Source organism: Crocuta crocuta, unplaced genomic scaffold, assembly GCF_008692635.1.
Source record: "Crocuta crocuta isolate KB4526 unplaced genomic scaffold, BGI_CrCroc_1.0 scaffold299, whole genome shotgun sequence".
In the NCBI taxonomy this organism is placed as follows: domain Eukaryota; kingdom Metazoa; phylum Chordata; class Mammalia; order Carnivora; family Hyaenidae; genus Crocuta; species Crocuta crocuta.
The window spans coordinates 8,977,622-9,004,418 of NW_027532747.1; the positions used below are offsets into that span (position 1 = coordinate 8,977,622).

Below are 26,797 nucleotides of genomic sequence, written 5' to 3' on the forward strand. Positions count from 1 at the left end.
TTGGACAGGCCCCGAATCCCTCCCAGGCCTTAGACCTTGGACCTCCCGAATCAGAGTCCACAGGATTAGACCTTGAAGGGTCTATTTTTGACAAACTCCAGTGGTGATTCTTAGTCATCCGCTCTGGTGTTTGGGACCCACTGGCCCACGGGGTAAATGTGCTGTGACATTCTGGGCCTCTGGGCCTGGCCCACACCTTCTGTCCACGTCTCATTGCCCCTGCCCACTCCTCATGGTGCATCTTAAGCTCCCACACTCCTAGATGCCTTTTGGGAAGGGGGCCACTCCTCACGTTATTCCTCTTTATTTTATTTAACATTTATTTATTTTTGAGACAGAGCATGAGCTGGGGAGGGGGAGGGGCAGAGAGAGAGACACACACAGAATCTGAAGCAGGCTCCAGAGCCTGATGCGGGACTCAAACCCACGGACCGCGAGATCATGAACTGAGCCGAAGTCGGATGCTTAACCGACTGAGCCACCCAGGTGCCCCGCATTATTCCTCTTCAGTCTCTCCTCCCTGGTGTTGGTCTGTAGTTTCCCTTCAGTTGTCATCCAAATGGCCAATGCTGCCTCCTCTAGGAAGTCTTCCCTGATTGCCCTCCCTCCTGTCCTGAAAGGCTAGTTTGTTTTGCGAATGAGCATTTTAAATTCCTCACAGCTGTGCTCTCCTTAGGGTTCTGGTGAGGAAGGATCCTTTTTACAAAATAGATCCTCCCTTCACAGCTCTCCAGCTTTTGGAAAAACAGGTTTATGTTTATGAGTTGTAGGCGTAGATCTCTGTCTAAAACCTATCAATGCAATATATGCTGAGAAAGTGACAGTTTTAGAGCCTGTAGAAGTTTTCTCCAGGTGCAGGATTTTAATAAACTCCTTTGATTGTGTAACTTTAACTTTTACTGGGAGTAATACCTATGCTTGTTGTAGGAAACCAGAAAATATAAGGAAACGTAAAGGAAAAAAGGCCACGCATCCCCTTCCTGCTGCGTCCACAGTTTATAGGCACTGTACTCCCTCCTGGTCTGTTTTTCAGATGCTCGAATATTTAAATACCTTTAGGATCTGGACTGGATGCTCCCTGCAGTCTGGTGGTTCCAGAATGGGCATTGTTGCAGTTCCTCTTTGAGCACAACTTGGAAATTTTTCTAGATGAATCCTAACTCCTCTGCTTCACTTTACTGATTGATGGATTGATTCATGCCTTTATCAGGCATTTACCTTATGCCAAGTACTGGGAATGCTGGTAGCTGGAGTTTTACCTTTTATGTATTTATTTATTTAAAATATTTATTTTGAGACAGAGAGAGAGAGAACCCCAAGCCCGATGCAAGGTTCGAACTCATGAACCATGAGAGCATGACCTGAGCCAAAATCAAGAGTCAGATGCTTAACCGATTGAGCCACCCAGGCGCCCCTGGATTTTTACCTATTATTTAAAAGATAATTAAAAAAACACACTCCTCTAGTTTTTGAGAATGTGCTGTTGGATGCACGTTGCAGAAAACTCAAGCATGAGAATGCACAGTGAAAAAGAAGTCTTCTCACCCACCCCCCAACTGCCCTTGCCCTTGACCGAATGCCATCCCACCACGCTTTTCTTGTGGTACTTTCAGATTCATCTGTGTACACGTAAGTCCGCCTTCTTGTGCTGGATGCTGTTCTGAACCCAGGTAACTGCATGCCGCGCGCAGGGTTTTGCACCTTGCACTTTCACGTAGCGATAAAGCCCTTCTGGGTGCGTGGAGGACTCCTGCATTGTTTTTGCTCACTGCCTCGTATTTCTCTGACCACGTGTGGTTTGTTAATGGTGTTGGGGCGTGTAAGTTGCTGCCGGTCTTCTGCGGTCACAGCGCGGCAGTTAGCAGCCGCAGCCTGAAACACTGCACATTTGAGGACGTCTGTGGGGTGGGCTGGCGGCGCTGGGGTGTTCAGGGGGAGCAGTTCATCACTTGACAATGAGTTCTCTGGTTGATCTTCCCCTCCGTCCTCACCTTGAGTGTCCGGAACCAAATTCTGAACTTGCGGGATTTCAGGAGCCTGCTGTTTGGAAAATGAGGGCTGTTGGTACTTTTGTTTTGCAGAAGTTTCAGGAGGAGAAGCGAGCCCCAGTGGGCTTACGTTCTCCTTTCCCGAGTGGGCCGCAGTGGTGTGCGTGGGGTCCTGCCACCACGGGCCATGTGGTTTTCGCCAGCCTCCTCACCTCCCCCTTACACCGAGGCCCTGCAGCACGGAGACCAGCGTGGTCTCAGTGCCTCCCATGCCAGCTCTGCTGGGCCTTCCGGGTACCGCCCGGGCGTGGGCGAGCCTGGCTGCAGAGTCAGTGAACGCACCTCCTGAGGTCGCCCAGCCTCCGCTTGCTCGTCTGAGTAATGGGTCATCACTGCCCCTCCCTGGTTGGGCTGCGGAAGCCGTGAGCGAGCAGAGAGCACCCGGTGCACCACAGCTGCCCTCGCCTTGAGGGTGTCTTGTGTCCGCTTGTGCCCTGATGTGGGCTGAAAGGGGAGCCGCGCCCCTTCCTTTCTGTTTTTTTATTTAAAAAATTTTTTTATTAAAAAAATGTTTTTTAATGTTTTTATTTATTTCTGAGAGAGAGAAAGAGATACAGCATGAGCAGGTGAGGGTCAGAGAGTGAGGGAGACACAGAATCTAAAGCAGGCTCCAGGCTCTGAGCTGTCAGCACAGAGCCCAACACGAGGCTTGAACCCACGAACCACGAGATCATGACCTGAACCGAAGTCGGATGCGTAATTGACTGAGCCCCCCAGACACCCCGCGCCCCCTCCTTTCTGCCAGAGTCGGGATTTATCCTGTGCCTGGAGCTCTGAGCTGCAGAACAACTGATCTGGTCCCTGACAGCTCAGCCACACTCCAGCTTTTCAGCCCGCCCATTCTCAGGCTTACTGTTTTGGTTTCCTTTATGCCATGGGTCTCTCGTGTTTTCAGAGTTAGCTCAAAGTCAGCGTCCTGTTTGTCTTTTAGGACTGGGGGAGGGAGAGCTGACTGGGCTGGTGTCAGATGTAGACGGATTGGAAATGACCCTCAGTTGGCTTCGTAAGGAGATGAGAGCCACACGCCGGGATAATCAGGCTGCCGTGAGGATTAACACAGGGAAAACCCAGGTCCAGGCTGCAGCCCAGCGGAAGCCCTTTCTACCTGGTGCGGGTCACGTACACTTGCGCCCTGGGTCTCCTTTAGGGCTGTCTGTCCTGCCTGAGGTGCGGCTCCAAGTCCTTTGGGACTTGCCAAGGGACTGCTCCCTTAGCTGCTTGGAATTTCTGTCCTGGGGCAGGGGCAAAGTGAGGAGTCACACCGAACCTTACCTGGCTGGCCACAGTCCCGAGCCAAGTGCCCCGGGGCCGGTTCCAGTCACCGATGCGCAGGTGGGGCAGGACAGTTTGGGAACGAGGCCAAGACTCTGTGGGATCCACAGGGCTCAGAGATGGTGTGGGTCATGGGCTCCCAGCAGGGCTGCTGCAAGCTCCTCATGGCGCCTGCCATGGGACGCTGGTGGCCCAGGGCTGTGTTCTTGTCCCAGCCTCCACTCATGAAGTCCTGGCAGTATGTGGACATTGGCTGCCATTCCTTCTGGAACGCTAGAGAAGCCGCGTGATGGTAGCGACCCCTGAGAGCATCAACCGCTGTGGTTTTCACATTGGGTTCCTTGGGGCCCGAGGTTGTGCAGAGGTGTTGAGGGTTAAGAGGAAGGCTGGCTTGGCGTATCCTGTGGGGCCACCTGGTCTGCCCTCTGTGAATGACACAGTGGCTTCCTCTCGAGGTTCCACTTGGTGCCCAGCTCTCAGAAGGTGTCGGGAAACGTTTGAATGAGCTAACCTACAAATGTAAGATCAATAGTGGCCGCCTCAGCTGTGCTGTGTGAGGGGAGGGTGATGGTGCCCATTCACTGGTGCCCAGAGACTTCCCAGGGGGCTTTGTGCCCACCTCCTCCCCTAGACTGTGAGCCCCTGGAGGGCCCGAGTGATGGCTGTTGCATTTATGGTGCCCCTGAGGCCGGGCCAGGCTGGACATGGGGACCTGAGCGAAATGCTTATGTACTTAGATTTTGCTAGTGTCTGTGTGCCGGGCGGGCACCATACGTAGGCACAGGGCACACGTGGCCATTATCTGCTGTAGTTCCTGCTCTAATTTCTGACCTTTCCCGGTCACAGCATCCTCTGAGTGTCCCTGGGCGGCCTAGCCTTTCTTCTTAGGAAAACGCACTCGGGCACGGCCATTGGCAAGCCATCTGCATTCCATGCAGACCCTGCACCTTCCCCTGCGTCCTGCCCTAGGCGAGGAGGGCTGGGGTGGTGGTAGCCCCAGGTCATCGGGGGTGTTCTGGCTCTGGGGCGAGGGTGTCGTGGGTCAGGGAAGGCTTCCTGGGAGAGCTTCTGTTTGAGCCACATCCTGAAAGCTGGGCTGGAAGGTGTGGACCGAGGCATGGAGAAGGGGCACAGCCCTGTGCCCAAAGGAAGGTAGGGCAGGGGAGGTAAAGGCGGGTGCGTTGCAGGGGGCCTTTGTGCATTCCTCAGAGCCCCCGATCCTGTGTGTAATGGGGTGGGGTGCTCTAGGGCACGGGTGTAGGAGAATCGTGGCCGTGGGATCGTGGGTGAGAGATGGAAGAGGCAGGGTCCGGGCTTGGGGGAATGTTGGCGAGGCCCACGATGGTGGAGTCAGGGTCAGAGGGTGTGGGTGGCAGTGGGGGCTAGAGATGGCCAGGATGGCACTGAGCTGAGCAGGGCCGAAGGGTTCTGGGAACTCCTACAGTGTGGGCGAGCAGTTGGGCTGAGCAGACCTGGGAGGCCAGGCCGGGGTGGTAGACCTGATATGGGAAGAAATGGGGGGCCATGGGAGGTGGTTGAGTCCAGGAGGGAAGGCCAGGCCATCAGTGGTAAATAAGGTGGAGGGAAGGGCGCTGGGCAGTTCCAGGCTGGAGCTGTGCCCATGAGGGGCTGGCCCTGAGGTTGGGGAGGGAGATGGCTGTGAGGAAAACCAGCAAACTTGGGGTCTTTGTAGAACTACAGCCAAGGCCCTCTGGGGAAACAACGCTCTCTGCCCAAAGGTGACCTTGAGGACTGGCTAGGTGTTCGCAGACTTTCCCTCAGCAAACGAGGCTGTTCTGGGGATCATGTTTGAGAGGTCCAGGAGGTTCTCCCCACTCTCCTGCCGTCAGCTTGCTATAGGGAATGTTCTGGAAGGATGCTTCCTGACTGCCTGAGTAACCTTTGTTTTCTTTGTTTCTCTCTGCAGGAAGCGAGGGATAGAAGTCGTGCAGGTGAGTACAGACCATGCTCTCTCTGTTCACGTGGGTGGGCCTTTTAGGGCCCCCTTCTCCCTCAAGAGTCTGGGTGCTTGAGCTGCTTCACTGGCACAGCATTTTTAAATGTGCCTCCTGTGGAATCTCTGTCATTTCTGCCCTGGCAGGACGTGGGTCGTGCTTGATGGTCTCGGGGGCTTGTGGAGTTGCAGTGGCTTTATCAGTGGAAGGGATGGGAGTCGGGGTACAGGGTGCGGGAGCTCAGCCACCCGGCCAGACATCCATGGTCCTGCTGCCCCCAAAGTTGGTCCGTGTCTGCCCTCCATCTCTGCTGAGGGAGCACAGTCCCCCTGGGCGCCTGCCTTGGCTGTTCAGCCCTCTGAGGGGGAGTCTTCTATCTCAGACCATTCTTACGAGTGGTATCATCTCTAAGAGTACTCTTGCCCCCTCTCCTTTCCCCTGCCCCCTCCCCGGGTCACGTGCATCCCCATCCTGCTATCAGTTGGTGACACCCGATCTCTAGGGGCGTCTGGCTCCTGGAAGGTGGACCGAGTCTGTATGGAGGGGCTCCTGACCCTTGGGCTGCCTCGCTCTGGGGAGGACTTGATCAGGTGCTCATTGGCTGGAGAAAGAGGGGTGGATGGAGAAAGAACCCCTCCCAGGGCCCGGGGCCGGCTCTGTGGCTCCCAAATAGATGTACCTGCTCTGACAGTGGCCATTGGGGGTGGTTGGTGGGGTGGGGCTCGGTCTCTGCTGGAAGCCTTGGCCTCCCTCTGGTCTCCCTCCTTGTAGCAGGTTGAACTTGTCACCTGGAGGCTGAGGTTGGTTTTGGGGGAGGAGGTGGTTTCTGGAAGCCCCTCATCAGCTTGTCCTCCAGGCTCATTTTGGCCTGCAAAGTCGTGTGATCTGCACTAGGTTTCCTGTGGACCTTGATTTCTTCTACATTAAAAGAGGGAAGTCGGAATTCAGGAATGGCTGAGAAATGTGCTTTCGGGGCCGCTTCTGATTGATTGGCAGTGGCTGCCTGGAGGTTCTAAATCTGTGAGTGATTGAGGGCAGGGGTTGATTGATAATGCCTGTCAGGGCTCCCGCAGGAGGCAGAGGAAGTGCAGCTGTACATTGGTCACTCTGGGGCCAGGTGTCTCAGATCGGTCCTGCTCCAGGATGCTTTGGCTTATTTTGGTCTCTTAGTCCCTACCCATGGTTACCTTTGTAGATGCTGCTGTACCCACCATCAAGGCCTGGCCTATAGTTGGAGCTGTAGCTTCAGGTTGCTAAGAGAAGGTCCAGGTGCTTCGCTGAGGTTAACTATAGCGCTTGTCTGGGCTCACGGAGAAATTTCTACAGAGGAACAATATTTAGAGGAAGTGGATTCATGTGCTCACCAACAAACATGTTACTTAAAAGGGGAAGAAATGTGCCCCTCCCCCAGTACCTGATTCCCGTCCTGGAAGACCCCAGACTAACACAGTAGGATGCTACTACCCCACCAAGGGGGAAGGGAGAGGAGGGCAGAGGAGCGGAGAGAGACTTGGAATTTCAGGATGCGAGGAATAACCTGGGGGTCAGTGTGTTTGCTTTACATGGCTTCCTGGGAAGGTTTATGAAACCCTTTATTTATTTATAATTTTTTTTTTTTTAAATGTTTTATTTATTTCTAGGAGAGAGACAGCGTGAGCAGGGTAGGGTCAGAGAGAGAGGGAGTCACAGACTGAAACAGGCTCCAGGCTCCGAGCTGGCAGTCAGCACAGAGCCCGACGCGGGGCTCGAACCCACAAACCGCGAGATCATGACCTAAGCGAAAGTCGGAAAGTCGGACGCTTAACCGACTAAGCCACCCAGGCGCCCCTATTTATAATTTTTAAAAAAGTTTTCAAAATTTATTTTGAGAGAGAGAGAGAGGGCATGTGTGATTGTGAGCAGGGGAGGGGCAGAGAGAGTGAGAGGGAGAGAGAATCCCAAGCAGGATCTGTGCTGGCAACGCAGAGCCTGATGCGGGGCTGGGACTCACAAACCGTGAGATCATGACCTGAGCCGAAGTCAAGAGTCAGACACTTAACTGACTGAGGCACCAAGGTGCCCTGAGACGAAAACCTTGGATCCATTGTTACGGGGTGTACCGGGCAGAAGAATTACGAAACCTTCCTTGATGTGGCTGCTCTTCCTTTTGGTGATGACTTCGGGGAGGAAGTGGTGACTGGGGACCAGAGAGAAGCCAAACTGGACGCTTTCCACGCCAGTATCTAAAAATAAAACCCACCGCCGACGCCTCCCTGCTCACCTCCTCCTGGCATCCCCGCGTGTTTAGAGAACTTGAAATTTCAAGATGTAGAGAAAGGCTCTGCAAAATTTGGAAGCGAAGACACTTGGCTGCTTTCTCGGAATCAGCCAGGCCTCTGTGCGCCAGATCCCTGGGCTGGTGGGCCGCTGGGTGCCGGGCAGGGTGGGCGCTCACCAGACGCGAGGTGTCAGCGACTGAAGGGGAGGAGGGGAAGCGTGCCGTCAGCCAACACCCAGTGTCTCTTGTGTCTGGTCCCCCAGTGGCAGTGCCCCTTTTTGTGCAGCTGCCCCATGACAGGAGTAGTGTGTTCGTGCCCATTGTAGAGATGAGCCTCCATTGAGGCTCCGGATGTTGTGACCTCCCCCGGGGAGCTCAGCCGGTAAAGTGGAAGAGTTGGGTTTTGACTATGGGTTGGTTGTCTCCAGAGCCCATGGTTTTTCTCTTTCTTTTGCTCCGTTGGCTGTTTCCAGGCCCATTATCACCTGGGCTTTGGCTACTGTTTAAAAAGGATATTGGGGTCCAGGGTCAGGAACCAGGACTGTAAAGTGCTGGGAAGATCCCGAGGTGTCTTCCCATTAGGGAAGTTATTTCTCTTCCTGGGATTTAACGGCAGTAGTAACAACGTGAGTGTTGGCATTTATCAGGGACTGCGGTGTACCGGGGCCCGACACCATTTACTTGGGAGAAGCACCTGTGGGAACCTCTCCAAGGTAGGATGGGAGCACGTTTAAGAAAACAAAATGCAGGGCGCCGGGGCGGCTCCGTCGGTTAAGCATCCGACTTCTGCTCAGGTCATGATCTCGTGGTCCGTGGGTTCGAGCCCCGCATGGGGCTCTGTGCGGACAGCTCAGGGCCTGGAGCCTGCTTCAGATTCTGTGTCTCCTGCTCTCTCTGCCCCTCTGCTGCTCACGCTCTCTCTTTCCTTCTCTCAAAAATAAACATTAAAATAAAAAAAAAAAAAAAGCAAAACTTGCAGGTCCTCAGCTTCCTCACGTGCTCGTTCCCACACCACGTCCACTTGGGAAGGGGCTCGTAAGCCCTTCTTCTGTCACTCCTTCCACCTTGGCCTCCTCCCACTTCTGTGGAGGCAGGGCGTGCAGCAGTCAGGACCAAGATCACCTGGGTCCGTGTTTCTGGCTGTGTGACCTTAGGCTAGGTGCCTAACCACTCGGAGCCTCAGTCTCCCTGTCTGTAAAGTGGGGATAATAGTTGTGCCTGTCTCCTGGGATCACCGGAGGCCTAACCGAGTTAATTTGAGTAAGGCAGTTGGCACCGTGCCTAGCACCCGGGAAGCTTGTTATTTACATCGTCCTCGAGGCAGATACGATCCTGGGGGCATAAAACCCGCCTAGGCCTTGTGGCCCATCCCGGTCACCCTGGGGCAGGTGAGCGTTCTCCAGGTCTCCTGCGATGACATTGAAAGAGGACCTAAATGAGTCATCAGCTGCTAGAACCTTAGAACTGATTTTTGATAACAAATCACTATAATTCTTGGCATAAATTTTATTTTTTAATTTTTTAATTTTTTTAAATTTATTTCTGAGAGAGAGAGAGAGAGAGAGCATGAGCAGGGGAGGGTCAGAGAGAGAGGGAGACATAGAATCTGAAACAGACTCCAGGCTCTGAGCTGGCTGTCAGCACAGAGCCCAACGCGGGGCTCGAACCCATGAACTGCAATATCATGACCTGAGCCGAAGTCGGAGGCTTAACCGACTGAGCCACCCAGGCGCCCCTCTTGGCATATAATTTTAAAGGAACTCAGAGAATTTGCTATGTAAATCTCTTCCCGTTCCATCTTTTTGTTTGAAGAAGGGTTGTTTTTTTAGCACTTGCATTGAAAAATTGAAAAATACAGCTGACGGTAAGCTCTGCCTTCATCTGTGGATGCATGAAATACTTTTGAAAAATTCCCATTCATCTCTTCTGAGTTGTGTTTCTAATAAGCGGTCATGTTTTTCCTTGTACGATCTGTAAAGTTTCTGTCGTGGGCGTCCGTTATGCACTGATAGTAATTGTAATAGGATTTCAGTCCAGAAGAAAATTTCTGACACGGAGAGCTTGATGGTCACATGAAATTACAAAAAATTTAAACATTTATATGCATATGGGTTTTTTTTTTTTTTATGGTCTAGTAGTGTAATAGACTACTCAGTTAAAGGCCTTTAAACAGAAAATTCACTCAAGGATGTGGATTGGGAATTGGAGTTGGAGGAGTCAAAAGGCACTTTCCTAAATCTTCCAGTGTTTGGGGAGGCACGAGATTCTGTAATTTTAGGATGGACGATGGTGGACCTCAAATCGCTCTGGTATTTAGATTCCATTGGATCCATTTAAAAGAGAAATGGGAACAGTTTTATTTTGCAATGTTAATATTTACAATATGTTGGAAATGACATCCTCTCCAAGTATTTAAACTTACGATGAGAAATTGGAGACGTCAGCTTGAAAATGTACAAATAGATACGTAGCTGTAAACATTTACCCTGGAGGCTGTGGGTGGACGGCCAGGGCCTTAGCACATGACCTCACTGACTTCCCCGAACCCGGCTCAGGGGCAGGTATCATCTCGGAGGGGCCAGTGGCCTGGCTCCCAGGCCATCCGGATGCCGGGGCCTGTGCGTCCACGGAGACCCAGGAAGGCCTTGGCAGCGGACCTGTCTGCAGGCCGACTGGTGTCCCCTAACCTGGGTCTGTTAGGCCAGGTGGTGCTGTCATTAGGAAAATCTGCTGTCCAGGACGAGGGCAGCCTTGTGTTTAATGTCGGGGCTCAGGCAGGAAGACAAGGGGAGAGTGGAGGGTGCCGTGGGACTGGGCGCCCTCCGCTTCTCTGCCCCGAGGGGCCGCCTGTATGATAATGATGGTCGCAGGTACCTGCTTGCCTCAGTTTCTTCTTCAGTGTTATTGTAATGAGGCTGCTGGAGACGCAGGCGCCCTGACTCCACCGTTTCGGGCCTTGCTCAGCCATCGAGGTCCCTCCCGGGCAGGAGGTGTGGATTGGGAAGACTGGGCTCTCCCCGCAGCAGCATTCAGCGGATCTTTCCCCAGGTGCCTGCTGTGCGCCAGGCCGCAGGTGTGGGGGACCCACCATGCCAAAGCCAAGTTCCTTCCTTCTGAAGTCTGCAGTCGGCACCCAGAGGCCACAGTTGGTTGGGATCACTTGCACAGGCGTGGAAGAGATTGAAGTCAGGATCACTTCCACAGTCATGGAAGAGATTGAAGTCAGGAAGGCTTCCCGGAGAACGGCAGCGTAAGCCTTGCATGTTGCTATAAGCCTTGTCCGCCTGACAGAGCCCAGCTGAGAGGCAGGTTCAAGCCCATGGTCCCGACCGGAGCTTCACCTACGTCCCGGGCTGTTCTGCTGCTCCTGCAACACACAGGTGCTAGAAGTGACCCAATGCTGGCTACGGCACACTGTCCCTCTACCCAGTGAGCCTTTGTTTGGAGAAAACACTTCTTGGCCACCTGGGTCATCTGTGGCCTAGCGGGCCTGGGGCATGAGCCTAGGGCTCTGCTGAGGGCCGAGCAGGGAGTTTGCATCAGCCTTGAAGGATGGTGTTGACCTTGGGAGCATTTTCCACTCTGACCTGATCTGTGGGGAAGGTTTGGGAGGGAAGCCTGGGAGGTTCTCTGTCCCTGGACCCCATGGCCCCTTTCTAGGGCAGACTTGAACTTGACGGGAGGAGATCTGGAAAGAACAACTCACCTATTGCCCTGCCAGCTCCAGGCTCAGCATCCTCTGGAAGGTGTGTTTTGCATCCCTGCCTCGCACATTATGGGAGCTTTCACCGGTTTATAAAGCACCAGGGGAGAAGGAGAGGGCTGTTTGCAGGCCAGGGGTTCAGAGTTGTATTTTAAAATGCAGGGGCGCCTGGGTGGCTCAGTCGGTTACGTGTCCGACTTCAGCTCAGGTCATGATCTCACGGTTCGTGGGTTCGAGCCCCGCATTGGGTTCTGTGCTGTCAGCTCAGAGCCTGGAGCCTGCTTCAGATTCTGTGTCTCTCTCTCTCTCTCTCTGACCCTCCCCTGCTTACACTGTCTCTCTCTCAGAAATAAATAAAACATTAAAAAAAATTTTTTTAATGCAAGTGAGTGAGCTGTAAGTGTGGGAAATATAGCCACCCGACGTAGATTCACTGTCCTCCTTCCAAATTCCTTGAGAATGCAGACATTACGAAACCCAGTTCCAGGAGCAGCCGCCGTTTCTCAAGCGGGCAGGGACGCAAATAAGTTTCCCCAGGCTGCAGCAGAGCGCAGGGCAGGCCCCAGGCCTTCGCACCGGTTTTCTCTAGAACTGTTGCTCGCTTGAGATGTTGGAGTGCTTTGTATACACATTTGCACTGTTTCTGTGCAAACCATTCGGGAAAGGAGGCTGGGTGGTGGACGGTCAAGCAGAAAGGGAAAGACGGAGGCCGAGAGCTGGAGGGTGCGTGCTGGGCCTCTGGGCGGGGGCCACAGTGTCGTCTGTCGCGAGCTTGTGGGCCTAGGGCTTGTCTGTGCTGTGGAGGGGGCCTGTGAGGACACAGGGGTGGACAGGCAAAGGGGGGTGGGCAGAGGGTGAGGAAGGCCTTGTAGGGAAGTTGATGCTTCTTGCTATAAGATATACTCGGCTCAGATATGGATGGGGAGTAAGGTATTTGAATGTCGTTATAGGCAGAGAGCACGTGTGAACAACGACCCAGAAACTGGGGGGACGGGGGGCGTCTGTTGACTCTGAGTGGTTTGGAAGCACTGGGTCCTTGGCCCTGATGGAGTGGGCAAGTAGCCAGGCCAGAGAGGGCTCAGGGCCAGACCTAGGGAGGGTTGGTGAGCTGTTCACGGGGCGTGGGCTCAGCGGGCGTTGAAGGGCTTCTGTGTGGGGGAGGTGTGTGCTCCAGTGAGAGGCCGTGCAGGAGACCCCGCTGCAGGGCACACAGGGGACAATTAGCTGGGGCTGGGCTAGAGGCTGGAGAGCTGGGTCTTCCAGAAGGAGCCCGGGGCCGTGACCTGGAGTGGTGGTAGTCGTGGTGAGGGGGTCTGGCTGCAATGAATTCAGTAATGGAAGGCAGGGGGAGACGGGGCGGGACGTGGGTGGATGCCGGTGAGGGAGATTGAAGGTCACTTCCCAGACTTCTCACTGGTTTCTGGTCACGCAGGGGGGTGCAAGGAGAGGAGCTGTGCCAGAGGGAGGGCTGGTTCCGACAGGCGCGTTGAATCCAGTAGCTGGCTTCCTCATCGAAAGCCGGAGGGAGAGCCGGTTGGCCGACTAGTGTGCCTCTTTCCAAGGTTTACAGATGTTGAATTCTCTGGCCGGCTGTAAAAAAATATATTTGTTATCTGGGTGATATTTTCAGTGGTTCAAAAATTGCTTTAAAAGGTACGTATTTAGGGGGGCCTGGGTGGTTCACTCAATTAAGCTTCCGACTTTGGCTCAGGTCATGATCTCACAGTCTGTGAGTTCAAGCCCCACTTTGTGCTCTGTGCTGACGGCTCCGAGCCTGGAGCCTGCTTCAGCTTTCTGTGTCTCCCTCTCTCGCTCTGCCTCTCCTCTGCTCGTGCTGTTTCCCTCTCTGTCTCTCTCAAAAATAAAATAGAAACATTAAAAAAAAAAAGGTATGCACATTAAGGTGTCAGATGAGTAATCCTCAGCTGGGTTCCCTCGGCCACCAACACAGTCTGGCACGTGCTTTCACTGCCTGGGCTCGGTGCCCTGTCTAGATTTTAGTTCCAGGTGCTCGGGGCCCGTGCGGAGTGGACATTCTGCCCTTCATCCGCCCCCTCTGCCGGGTGCTTGGGAGCCAAATACAGGGGCTGCGGGAATATAGGTTGCCTTGGTGTTTACTGGAGGCCTGACCTCCTCGCAGCTAGAAGAGCCCATGGCAGTTATCCAAGCCCTTCCTCATGGCCAAGGGCTTTCTCAAAGCCACCAGAATGTGACTCTGACCCTGTCCTCTGACAGCAGACTACAGCACCTTCAGGGAGTGTGGCAGCGGGGTTGGGAAATCGACTCTATGCAGAGTGTTTCCATGGTCATTTGGGTCTGTTATTGGGATACAGATCACTCTTTTTTTTTTTTTAATTAAAAATTTTTAAATGTTTATTTTTGAGAGAGAGAGAGAGAGAGAGGGAGAGGCAGACAGAATGCCAGTAGGGGAGGGGCAGAGACAGAGGGATACACAGAATTTGAACCAGGCTCCAAGCTCTGAGCTGTCAGCACAGAGCCCAACGTGGGGCTCGAACTCACAAACTGCAAGATCGTGACCTGAGCTGAAGTCGGTGATTCACTGACTGAGCCACCCAGGCTCCCCAGGGGATATAGATTATCCTTGGCTGTGTTTGACCTTCCCAAGGAGCCCAGAGACCGGGGTTTGAGTTTCCATCAGTTTGTTTTCTGAGTATGTGACCCTACTTTAATCATCTTTAAAATGGGAGGACATTTACCACAGAGAACCTAAGATACCTGATGGAAGCTTAAGGATGAGAGAGGGTTTATTTTCCCTCATCCCTTGTCCTGAACAGTGTGGCTTATGGGGGTGGGCACAGCTATTCAAGAGACCATGCTTAGAAAAGTACATTGCCCAGTGGTCCCTTTGCTTTGCCCTCCCCACCCTCCATCACCCAGGTACCACTTTTTGGTTTCTAGCGGTGTGAATTTAGTTTAATTTCTTTTTTATTTATACTTTATTTTTCTATTTTTGAGAGAGAGAGAGTGTGCAAGAGCGAGTCGGGGAGGGGCAGAGAGAGAGGGAGACGCAGGATCCGCCGAAGCAGGCTCCAGGCTCTGTGCTGTCCACCCGACGCGGGGCTTAAACTCACGAACCACGAGATCATGACCTGAGCTAAAATCAGACACTTTAACCGACTGAGCCCCCCAGGCGCCTCTGAATTCCTTTTTTAAAGACACATTTTATTTCTTCCTGTTTGAAATGCAGGCATTTGTATTTCTTTTTTTCAAAACATTGGACATTATTTTCATTCCCAGCCGTTTACTTGGAGTATATATGTAACAGAGTCAGACAAGTTTATGTGAAAACATCACACAGCAGTTTTTACAATAATGGGCCAGGGGGCGGGGGAAGCGATCTTTAAATCGGGGTGTGCTCTTACCAGATGTTTTTAGTCGCTGTTAAGAAGAGGCGCATCTTGCAGGACAACATGGGAAAACGCTCATGAGCCGCTAAGTGCCGCCCATGTGTGCTGAATGGTTTCGGTTCCGTCAGTTTTATTTTCGCTCTTGAGCTTTGTAGACTTGCTGCTGCAAATAGAAACCGTCTCTGCCGTCGGGGCCGTCCTGTGTGGCTTCGGAGGCTGCGATTCTCAGTTCTGGCGTGTTCTCTCCCCCAGCCTTTGACTCACTGAGTCAGCTTGAGCTTGTCCGTAAAACAGACCGGCGCTGCCAGGGAAGCCGGGCACCGGTGCCCTGCGGTGCCTGTTGGCCCCCTGGAGGGACCCAGGCTACTCCATGCCATTCTGCACGGAGTCGGGGCCCCAGCTCCCCCGTCCCCTCTGCGCACGTCACGTAAAAGCAAAGAGATGGAAAGAGGCACGTGGGGGAAAATAGGAAGGGATGAAAAGGGCAACTGCAAGTCACCGCCTGTTTTGAGGTTGCTTGGAGGTGGGGTTGTACAGGGCGTCGCTACTCACAGTGCGGCCGCCCGCCACCGGCGTCGTCGCTGTTGCCGTTGGTGTTGGTGTGGCCTGGAGCTGGTTGGAGTGGCCAGCCCAGAGCTGCTGAATCCCGATCCTCAGCGCACTTGTGGAAGTGCCAGTGCAGCTTGGGGGGTGGGGGGTGCTCTGGGGGCTGAGACCGGGCGACGCGGGGCATGCACGGGAGGGCCCGGGGTGCACAGCCTGCACTGGGAGAAGCAGGCGTTGCCTTCAGCTCAGGCTCACAGACCACCAAGCGGCTTGAGTCTTTCGTTGGCCAAGAAGCTGGCATCGCCCTCGCTGCTGTCGTGTTTTTATTTGTGCTGTTAGATGTGCCCAGGTGCCACCTTGCCCATATGACACCTTCCCCTCCTCCCGTCCCTCTCCTCCCGTCCCCCATGCCTAGCTGGAGCTACAAGTTGATGTCTTTCTTTCTGGGTCAGAACTAACTTACTTACTTACTTCTTTCTTTCTTTCCTTTCTTTCCTTTCTTTCATTTATTTTTGAGAGAGAGACAGAGCATGAGGAGGGGAGGGGCAGAGAGAGGGAGACACAGAATCCAAAGCAGGCTCCAGGCTCTGGGCTGTCAGCCCAGAACCCGACGTGGGGCTCGAACTCATGAACTGTGAAATCATGACCTGAGCCGAAATCGGCCGTTTAACTGACTGAGCCACCCGGGCACCCTCAGAACTTTCTTGTCTCCGGGGGGGTGCAGGGCCTCGCCCTGGTGTGTGCTCCATTTACTGGGTGATGTGGGTGGTTGAATTAGGGCCTGAATTGCCCATGCAGAATAGGACAGGCCCCGAGCGTCTGTGTTAAAAAACAAACAAGCAAAAAAACCCTCTTGATTATTCTTTCTTCATTAAGTACTATGTGTTGGTTTTTGAAATTTGAGGAGAGAAACACAGGCTTAAAGATGAAAGCCCAGAGATAATCTTTGAAACACTTAACTTCAGTCTTTTCTCTACTTTTCAGTACTTTTAAGTCTTTTCAGTACTTTTACCTAAAACACGTTGTTAGTATTGTGCGAATGCAGGTTGGGCTTTTCTGCCTGTGAGTTTTGTGACCTGCATTTGGAGGATGGACGAGCACTTGCTCGTGCTGTTTACTCCCCTTGGAAATGACCCTTACGGGGACGATGTCTGTTTTCCACCGTCTGGCTGTCCCAGCATCAGGAACCTTTGCTCTGGAGCCTCTGGTTCTAGTGGTTTCTGGTTTGCTGCTCCGAACAGTGCTGCAGCAGGTGTCTGTTCACATCCCAGGTGCTCTCTGGACTGGCCTCTGGAAGTGACATTATTGAGTCTAAGGCACCAAGATCTTAGAGGCCTGTGGACCGTTTGTGGCTCTGAGCTGCTCCTAGCAGCATGGACTCGGTGGTGATTGACCACGGCGTCCCCTGGCCTGGCTCTGCACCGGAAGTGGGGGCCTAGGGGACCCAGGGATAGACAGGCAGCCTTGGCAGTGGCTAACGCCTCTGTAAGGGTCGTGTGTGGCTGGCCGTCCACCATGCTGCCTCAGGATTGCAGTGACTGCCCCCTGCACCGTCCTCGTCTCTGGCGTCTGGGAGGTGAGGGAGGACAGTGCTGGGGCAGGTCCTTGAGGCCCCTGGGCCTGGGGGGAGGGGGAGACTGTTGGAAACCCAGGCTGTGTGAGAATTGATTGGGTCCGAGGCACCCAATCAGATGGGCACCTCCTCAGGGAGGGGTCACCATAATGGGTGGGGGAGGTGATCAAAGCACAAGCGCACACCTTCTGTAAGCACTTTGCTATGTTAACTCATTTAATCCCCGCGACAGTACGGAGGACTGTAAATACTATTATTGGTGCTATTTAATGGATAAACTTCTGTTATCCCCACTTTACAGATGAGGAAACCAAGTCCGAGAGAGCTCGCCCGGTCCCTCAGCTAGCACGAGGCGGAGGAAACCCGGCGCGCTGGTTCGCTGGGCCATGTGTGACCCTCCGTGCCCCGCGCCCCCCGCGCCCCGCTGCTGGCCTGCGTCACTCTGAAAGCAGCGCTGCCTTGTAGTTGCGTTGCCTGCGGTGTCCTGAACTCTCTCCGGGCCCAGGCCCGTCTGTCTGCTGTCCAGCTGCTAAAGTGCTCTTTCTTGAACAAGCTCCATCTTGACCCAGCGAGGCTGACTGGGGGGCAGGGTGACGACCCATCCCTTGGGGGGGATTCACGAGGCCTTTGACAGTTGGTTCCCGCTGCAGGAAATGAAGCCCGGGCCACTTCCCCAAGTGCGCCCCCAAGCACCCCTGCAGAGCCCCAGCGCCCATGTGGCGAGGCCTGGTCCTCCGTGTAGCCCCTCCCAGCAGCCCGCCATGCCCCTCCTCCTCGTCCATCTGGCCGACACATATTGATCTGTCTGAACAAGCTCACGGCCACTAGCTTCCTGGATACCCTAGGCCGAGAGAGGCCCCCCTGGCCTGTGCGCCCCACCTCCTGGCACAGAAGCTACCATTTCAGGTGTCATCATGGACTGTGGGGGATTTCTCCACTTCTCGGGAGCCTCCTTAGGGCCATGCACCATGCCTTGTTTTTCCGGAGCCTGCGCAGGCCTAGTATTCTGGCTCATAGATGCACCTTGTCGAGAACTCGTTGGAAATCAGTGGAAATTAATGAAATATTATAGAAGTATATGAATTGGCAAAGTTCCCTATCATCTTGTTCTCTACAGGTAATCCCTGCGAACCTGTCCATTGGTTTTCTGTGCCGTCTGTACTAACATACCTTCTTTTACTCTTTTGGTTTCCTAATATGTACTTAAAGACCTTTTAATGAACGTTTAACATGATGGTTCCGACTGTCAGGGCCTTTGAACCGATGAAGTACGTATTATAAATAGAATAGCATGTTTGTATATTGTGGAAATTTCTTTTTTTAAATTTTTATTAGTTTTTTTAGACTTATTTATTTATTTTTAAATGTTTATTATTTTTGAGAGACAGAGAGAGAGGGAGACAAAGAATCTGAAGCAGGCTCCAAGCTCTGAGTTGTAAGCACAGGGGCCAAATGCGGGGCTCGAACCCATGAACTGTGAAATTGTGGCCTGAGCCGAAGTCGGACGCTTAACTGAATGAGCCACCCAGGTGCTCCTGTGGAAATGTCTCAGTTTGTGCCTGACAGTGTGTAAAGGCAGGAGCCACAGAGAGAACTTCGTAGGTCATTTTCAGCAACGGGTTGATCTATCCTGTGGCACCGGTTTGAAAGGTGAGAAAGTATACACGAGTTGGAGAATCTTCCTCGTTCTTATGAAATGCTAACTTAGGAGGTGACTTGCCATTTTAACTACTCAGAGAACGAGTTGCTTTCCTTAATTTTATAGCCTAGGAGATTCCTCCCTTTTAGCGTTCCATATGCTTTGCACTCTCTCTCTTTCCCCAAAGGGAAAGATGGTAACACAGAAGTAAATCAAGACGAGGAGCAGAGGGAGATGTAATATTGACTGTCGGGCCTGTTGCTGTGAGGACACATCAAAGTAGTTCTGAGCTTCCTAGTAGTCAGGGCGTGAGGGAAAATGAGATGAGAACTCTTCAGTCCTCAAGAGAGAGAGTAAAAGCTCTAGAGAGGCTTCAACCATCCTTTCTAAACTATTGAAGAACCTACTCAGTGTCGCAGATAGGACATCGTCATCTTGATGCGGATGAAAACAGAAAATTACAAAACATGCAGAAGTTGTGTGTCCTGAGCACGTTCTCCATGACTCTCTCATGCCAAGGATCTTGTGTTTTGGGGGGATCTTTGCCTGACCAGCGCTCATCCTCCCAGCACCCTTCACCTGAAGCTTCCCTGGGGGAGTCATGAGGATTAGCATTCAGCTGCCAGTAGCAGATTGGGAGTCACAGTGGCTTAAATAAAATCTTACGTTTATTTCTCGCTGTGCCAAAGAAGCTGGCTGCAGGCTAAACTGGGGCTGGTGCGGGGGCTCCATAAATTTGTAAAGAACCCTTTTTTCTCTGTTTGTGCCACACTATCTTCTAGGCCTAAGCTCGCCTCCTTGTAAAAGTGGCTGCTGGGGCTCCAGCCATTGTGTATACATCCCAGGTCATAGGAAGGCAAATGGGAGTAGGGCACCCCTGCCTCATACCTGAATCTGTTCTCATTAGGTGATCTCTTTAGAAGTCCCGTGTTCTACTGCTGCCCATGCTGGCCTTGGTCAGAGTCGAGCCTTCGAACACCTGGTGGCCAGCAGGTCGGGAAGTGCGGTCTTTCTTCTGGGCACACTGTCACCTCACAGGACCTTGGGGTTTTGTTGCTGCAGAGGAGAATTGGGAATGGGTGTTGGGCTGCAGCTAGCCGTGTCCAGCGCGCTCGGGCCCAGTGATCCTGTTTCCTCATTTACAAAACAGCAATAATAATGGAGCCCGCCTCAGAGTTGGGACATGGACACGATACAGCCAAGGAGCAGCCCAGAGCCTGGTACACAGCACGTGCCCAGAGGAGCTGCTCCTTCCGACTCGCGGGTGCCACCATTATTGATGTTGTCCTTAGGGGCCCATGGAAATCAGTAGGAGTCTCAATGGGGTATGCTGATGAGTGATTGGACAGGTAGATGAGCCAAAATGAAAGGACCCTTGTTGTTTGATTTCTTGTCACAAGTAAAGAAGCCGGAAACGTTATCATGTAAGTTACGTTCCTCTGGTTTGCTGAGGGAGGGGCCGACAGGGGTGACCTTCCTGCTGTGGGCCAGTGGGGTCCCGGCTCAGGGTGTCCCCTCCTGACTGTGGAAGCCCGAGGCCTTCTCCTCTATGTGTGTGTGGGGGTGCAGCCTGGTTTGTAGTGCCGCCCCCACCCCTAGCTCAGAGCAGAGGCTGCCCTGGCTGGGGTGCATTCGAGGGCACAGGCTGATATATTTCCTTCCTCTTTCTGCATCTCCGAGTCCAGCCACGGTGGGGTGCAGGCATCACCTCTGAGGGTACTGACTCCCCGGCCCTGGCCACATGAGGCCTCCGCCCCCGTACTGGCGTGCTAGCTCACCACTGGCTGGGCGGAGGTCCTGGGAGCCCTGTGCACAGCTGAGATTGCACAGCTTTTCCCCAAAGTTTGCACATCCAGAGCCGTAACTTGGCTCTTTCTGCCTGTCTCCCATTCAGCCACCCCCGCCTCGAGAACTCCCACGGGAGGCACCGCGGCCACATCCTACCCCTGAATTCTCTGAGGTCCTGCACAAGTGGCTAGACCTTTCAGGGACCTGGGTGTTCCGGGTCCCTTTTTCCATCGACACAGGGCAGGACCGTCGGCATTTCTCCTTCTGAACTTTCTCTCGTGGCCTTGGAGCACACCCTATAAGGACATTCTGGCTCGCGCTGGGTCTGGGACTTGGCGGTGCAGCAGGGCACAGTCATCATCGCTTTGCAGAAGTCACTTGGGAAGCGCTTGGGGGTTAGGTGGGGGCTGGGTGGGGTTTGATCAGAGGTCCTGGGGGAACGTGTAGGGCAGGGCTCCCGGGCATCCGGGCAGTACTCACCTAGTAAGATGCTTCGGAGCTCTGAGATGGCCTCGTAATAATTTCAAAATGCTTTGGTGTCTTTCCAGCCTGGACAGCGACAGTGACAACTCCCGTTTGTGCCTTGCTGGGTGCCACTGTTAGCGTCCCCGCTTGCCAAGTGAGAGCGGCGAGGTTCAGACCCCTGGAGTGTCTCTGCCTCGCACCACCCAGCAAGCGAGCAGCAGAGCTGGGACCGGACTCCAGGGGTGGGTGATGGCAAGGCCAATGCCTTTCGGCGGCCCCCCTGCGCTGAGAGTCCGCTGATGCAACCCTGAGGAAGTGGCACAGCCTCTCGGAGACTCCTCTACCAGATAGTGACAAGATGGATGAATGAGATAGGGCAGGGGTAGGTGAGCAGGCCCTCCCTAGGGGTGCGTGAGTAGCCTGAGGTCAGGGGATGGGGCGCAGGGTGCTGTGTAGGGCTGTGGGGTAGGAAGGACCTCTCTGCAGTGCGCTGGTTTTCTTGCTTCTGCGATGACTTGAGGGGTCTTATAAAGCCCATGCCCCTGTCTCATGGGGCAGAAGTTTGGCCCCGACGTTGAGTCTTTCCCAACATCCTTGGTGGGTGGGGGCCTGTGGGTCCCTGGGCAGGATGAGTGTGGGTTTCCTGGCATGGAGGCAGCCCCTGCCTGGATGATATTTTTGCTGCATGCCCTGCCGAGTAGAAATAAGTTATTTACAGTGTTTTGACAGGATCATCAAACGCCTGGATAGGAAAGGATGCCTTTGGGACTGAGCTAATGGCCTAGGAGTTTGGCCTGGGGGGAGGGGAGCCTGGCACGGGAGAGAGAGGGGGTAGGGGCACACTTGATTGAACTTTGTAAATGTGAGGGCTGCCTGCCCTCCCCTAAGCCCAGGGCCTGATAAAGTTGTGTGCTGATATTCTGGCCGAATTGGATATTCCGGGCCGACTATTTTGGGCTCACGTGTTCATTAGACCTGGGTGTCCCCAAGACAGCTCTGGGCCTCAGCCTCCTAATTTTGCTTTGTGAGGCCTTGGTGCTGTCATTTGTCCAATGGGGAAAAGGGCCTCTGCCCAGCCAGCGTATCCTGGGGAAAAGGGGAAGCATGAGTCTTTGATCCTCCAGAAGGGGTTTGAAATGTGCTTCAAGGGGCGCCTGGGTGGTTCAGTCCGTCCGTTAGGCGTCCGACTTGAGCTCAGAGCATGGTCTCATGGTTGGTGGGTTCGAGCCCCGCGTCGGGCTCTGCGCTGACAACTCAGAGCCTGAAGCTTGCTTCGGATTCTGTGTCTCCCCCTCTTCTCCCCCGCTGTGCACATGCTCTCACACATGCTGTCTCTCTCTCTCTTTCTCAAAAATAAATAAATAAACATTAAACAAAGAAAGAAAGAAAGAGAGAAAATGTCTTTCAAGAAGGTCCTGAAGCTCTCCAGGGTAGCTGGTAGTCCAGAGATAACCAGCGGTCAGACTTCCCCAACTCCCTTTGAGTTTTTTCTCTGCGTGTAGAAATGGAAGACGTATTTATCTATTTTAAACGAAATTGTTTATCCTTTAGTAATCTGCTCCCCACAAACATGCTTAGCGTATTGTTAGTGTTTCCCCTTTGGTTACACGTTCGACTTAGGCTTGGGTGCCTTCCTTGTAACCAGAGTCCCCGCATTCCCTCCGCGGATGGGGGCTCTGGCTTGTCGCTGCGCTGCTGTTGTCATGGCCATCTGGTTCTGATCGCATTTGGGCAAGTCAATGATTATTTCTTGAGCTATATAAATAATGAGTCCTATTTATTGTTTTTGCAGTTTATAAAAGTAATATGTACTTCTTGGGGGAAAAAACCCTGAACATAGTAGAGAATTGAGAAAAGATGCCATTGTTTTGGGGTTTGCCCTTCTGGAGTTTTGAATGCACTCAGGTATTGGGCAGCGTCTGTTTCTCTCCCGTGTCCCTTCTCTGCCTTCCTCTTCTTTTTCATCCGCGCCCCAGACCCTGCTCTCTGCCCATTGTGGCTGGGAGCCTGGGACCAGCCGTGCCCCTGGCCCTGGGCATTTTGCCCTGTGTGTGATCCTGACCCAGGGAAAGGGACAGAGAGTGTGTGCTGGTGGGGAGGTGGCTGCTCCCTGGGTGGTCCCCAGTCCTGCTACTTTCCAGCACAGCCAGGCTGCAGGCTGCTTCCCACGGCGGGTCTGTCTGCACTGTGGTCCCTGCGTTCCTCTTTGGGATCTCTCCTGCCGGCAGGTGCTTTTGCCTGGTTTACACATCTGTGCAGCTTGCTAGCCAAGGGGAAATTCCGACCGGACCAGATAGCTGAGTTTGGGGGAGCTACCCCGCCCCTAACTCCACTTCCTCCCTCAGCAAGCATTGTGCTCCAGGGACCAGCCTTTTCCACACACCTGTTGGTGGCCGTGGACTAGCTCTTAAGCCCTGGGCCTCAGCCTCCTTGCCTGGAGGGGGTTGTCAATCACCTACCCCCAAGGTTGAGAAGACTAATTGAGATAGAGTGTCAGAGCACTTACTACACATCCTGGCACAAAATCTATGTTCAGTGATCCGTGACTATAGCTACCAGTGTGTATTCGGGGAACTGAGGACTGGAAAGGGAGCTTTTGAAAAGGAATATCAAACACCAGCTGCGTGCCCCCTTACCTCTGGGATGGGAGAGTTGGGTGTAGATGGGAGTTAATCGAGTGCTTCCCTGATGGCATGGGCCCAGCCCAGACTTGGGAGGAGAATTTCTAGTGTGGATATGGGTCACTGTCCCCCAGTGAATTCTGACCGCATGACTTTGCGCTAATTCCTTGTCTTTGCTGAGCCTGGGTCCACATCTTTCTTGGACAGTTGTACTGTCTCAGACTCTCTGTGTGAGGTGGGATCTCTTTATGATTCAGATGAAGAAACTGAGGCTCAGATATGTCACCTGCTTAGGGACGGAGCTGAGGTCACAGAGCCAGCCAGGACTGACTGCTGTGGTCTTTGAACCCAGGCAGGCTTGATCCTGGTGGCCTGGGCTCTCTCTATTCCAGTCACCCTCCCTACCCTTGCCCTAGTGCTAACCTGGCCTCACTGGTTTCCTGTATAAACCTATTGTGTCCTTCCTGAACTTTCCAAGGCTGCCATGAACCCAGCCCCCCAATATCTTCTTTTTTTAATGATTTATTTATTTTTGAGAGAGTGTGAGTGGGGGGAGGGACAGAGAGAGAGGGGGACAAAGGATCCAAAGCAGGCTCTTTGCTGACAGCAGAGAGCCCATGCAGGGGTCGAACTCACGAACCGTGAGGTTATGATCTGAGCCGAGATTGGACGCTCAACCGACTGAGCCACCAAGGCGCCCCCGCAGCCCTCAGTATCTAGTGCAGCCCTTTGCAGCAGAGCAGGGCCACTGCCGTTCCCGAGCTCTGTCCACTGTCCCCATGCTGATGCTCAGCCTGCCCTCGCTGCAGGTGAGAAGGCTCACACCCTGCCTGCTCTGAACAGTGGTTTTATACTCCTCTCTCTGACTCGTTTTCCCCATTGTTCTGATCCTATACTGTTCCATGACTTGGACCTGTCCCTGCTAAACTCCCTCTCCGTGGCTCTGGTGATGTGACTTTAATGTGGGGGCTACTTGCAGAGGTGCGGGAAGGGCAAAGGAACCAGAGGGGGCCTGAAAGGGTCCCGGAGCCTTGCTGCGGGGAGCTGTTACCACTCCCAGGGCCGCGAGGCAGCCATAGTCGTGCTGGGCTGAAGCCCCTGCCCAGGGCATGCTGTCGAAATAGGGAATGGAGGGATAAATACCCCAGCCTCGCTGTCTTCCTGCCTTCTGATCCCCTCCTGGTACCTCCCGTTGGCCGGATGTAGCCGGGAGTCCAGGATCTTGTTGTCCTCTGGGCACGGAGCAGGGGTGGGGGTGGGGGGACATCAGCAAGGAGTGACCCACACCCTCTCTCCCCTGCTTTGTGATTCGATGGACCCCAGGGCAGAGTGGCATTGTGTCCTATGGCCCAGAGGTGCCATCCCTGGGCTGTTGGGAGGGGGACTCAGGGTCCTCTGCCCCTACTAGGCTCTAACATGACTCCTCCTACCCCCCCACCCCCCCTCTGACTTTCCCGTCTGGCCCTCCCAGATGTCCCTGTGGCTGTTACCCTACAGGCCTGTTTTGTGGTTGTGATTGAGAGAGCAGACACTTGCAGGACTCAGGCCTGGGGCGGGTCCCTTCACTCTTTGCATCACAGGGTGCTTGCCTGGGTCCCTCCCGGCAGGCCCTCTTTTCTCCCCTGGGAATAACGACATACATAACCGGCTCTCCCTGTGTTCAGCCACCTTGGTGCCCGTGCCTCTGGGAGGCAGACAAGCCTAGAGCCGCATCAAGCAGGAGAAGGGCGGGCCCCTGCCTTGACCTGGGAGCTGGGGAGCTCCCCTGTCAGCACAGCGTGCCCCAAGCTGGTGAGTCTCCCCCACCTGCTGTTGGTGGCCTCTTGAGATGATTAGTCTGTCATTGAACCAGAAGCTGGGGTCCCGGAGCCAGCCATCCTGGAGAGAGTGACCAGGAGGGTGTCTGCAGGTGTTCTCAAGATGTGTGATGCTTGTGGGAACAAAGGGCGTTATCAGGTCAAGGTGGCTGGCTCTGGGGGTCCCTGGGCCGGGCAGCAGGAGCCCCCGGCTCGCTGCCTGCCTGTCGTGCAGCTGGGCTGGGTTCTGGTTCCTTCTCTGAAACAGGCTGATGCCCCTGATGGGATCGCTGGCGTCTCTTCTCAGTCTCCCCTCTTGTGAATCTCTGACTCTTCAGAAAGCAGGGGTAGGAAGCCTCCCCTGATGCTCTCTCCGTCTCTGTCTGCGTATTTCTTAGTCTTTCATCTTGAACAGCCTGGTGGAGTTGCCTCAGGGATCTGAGCCCGCCCGCCCCCTGAGTGAATTTGTTGATCTGTTTGAAGCAACCCCCTTTGATGCTATTTAAGTAGGACAGATTTCTAGAGAATACAGTCAGCTCCCCACAGCAGACTCACTTGGGTGCAATTTGTGTGTTGTAGCAAATGCACACGTGGCTGCCTGTACGTGCACGGTGTTTTTGGAGTTGGGCTGGTCTGAGTTTGCATCCTGTCTTTGACCTTGACCAGTTCTGTGTGACCTTGAGCAGGCTCTTCATTGAGTTCAAGGCTCATCCAAATGATGGTGTTACTCATACTTGCCCCAGTGTCTCACAGGCGGCAGGTGGGTGAGTGCAGGTGCTTTATAAACTGTAAAGTGCCCTCGGCGGTCAGCAGATGTGGGGGTATGCTCTCCACAGCAGCACCAGCTTTGCAGGCTCAGGGAGCATTCCTGGCAAGGCCCAGTTTTTAGTCTTAAAACATCATGCTCAAAAAATGCTCGCATGAGGTTTATTTAACTTTAAGTGGGGCAAATTCTGAAATGGGTTGTTTATTGTCCAAGCCGAATTTTTAATTTCTCATAAATTCCCCACAAATTGCTGTAGTACATCTATATTTATTGAATCTGTCAGGGTTGTTTATGGCACAGAGGCCTGGGCTCCTGTGTTTGCGGTTGTTGCCATGGTGACGCTGGGGTCTGAGGCTCTAGAGGAGAGGCCCTGTTCTTTTTTTTTTTTTTTAAATGTTTTATTTATTTCTAGGAGAGGGAGAGAGAGAGACAGCGTGAGCAGGGGAGGGTCAGAGAGAGAGGGAGTCACAGACTGAAACAGGCTCCAGGCTCCGAGCTGGCAGTCAGCACAGAGCCCGACGCGGGGCTCGAACCCACGAACTGTGAGATCATGACCTAAGCGAAAGTCGGACGCTTAACCGACTAAGCCACCCAGGCACCCCAAAGAGAGGCCCTGTTCTGAAGCAGCATGGAAGGTTCTGGAACAGGCCGGCGGTGTGGAGTAGAGCGGTGGCTGCCACGCTGAGGGCCAGCCTTGGGTCAGGCGAGGTGTCCAAGACTCTGGGTTCCATTCGGGTGCTGTCTCTGGGTAAAGAGACCTGTACCTCTCCCTGTTGGTTCCTCTTCCCTTGGGGCAGGGGGTGGGGGATACATGGCTTCGGCCTCTGTTTCTGTCCCGCGCCCTTGCTGCCCCCAGTGTGTCTGGGACCCAGTGGCAGCTGCACGACAGGAAGAGGTACGCACTCCCCCAGACTTGCTGCATCGGGGTCTGCAGTTCACTAAGATGACGGGTGCCTTCTTCCCTGTGCCTGGCCTGTCGTCACCGGGTGACCTCTACTCT

At 53.7% G+C, this 26,797-nt stretch overlaps 1 protein-coding gene across 1 annotated transcript in view; it reads left to right on the forward strand.

Annotated features, from left to right (window-relative positions):
- Positions 1-26,797, forward strand: part of ITPK1 (inositol-tetrakisphosphate 1-kinase) — a 172,021-nt gene that overhangs the window by 36,052 nt on the left and 109,172 nt on the right. The window contains 1 exon segment of the mRNA XM_077780893.1: positions 5,248-5,272. Coding sequence (XP_077637019.1) covers positions 5,248-5,272 — 25 coding nt within the window.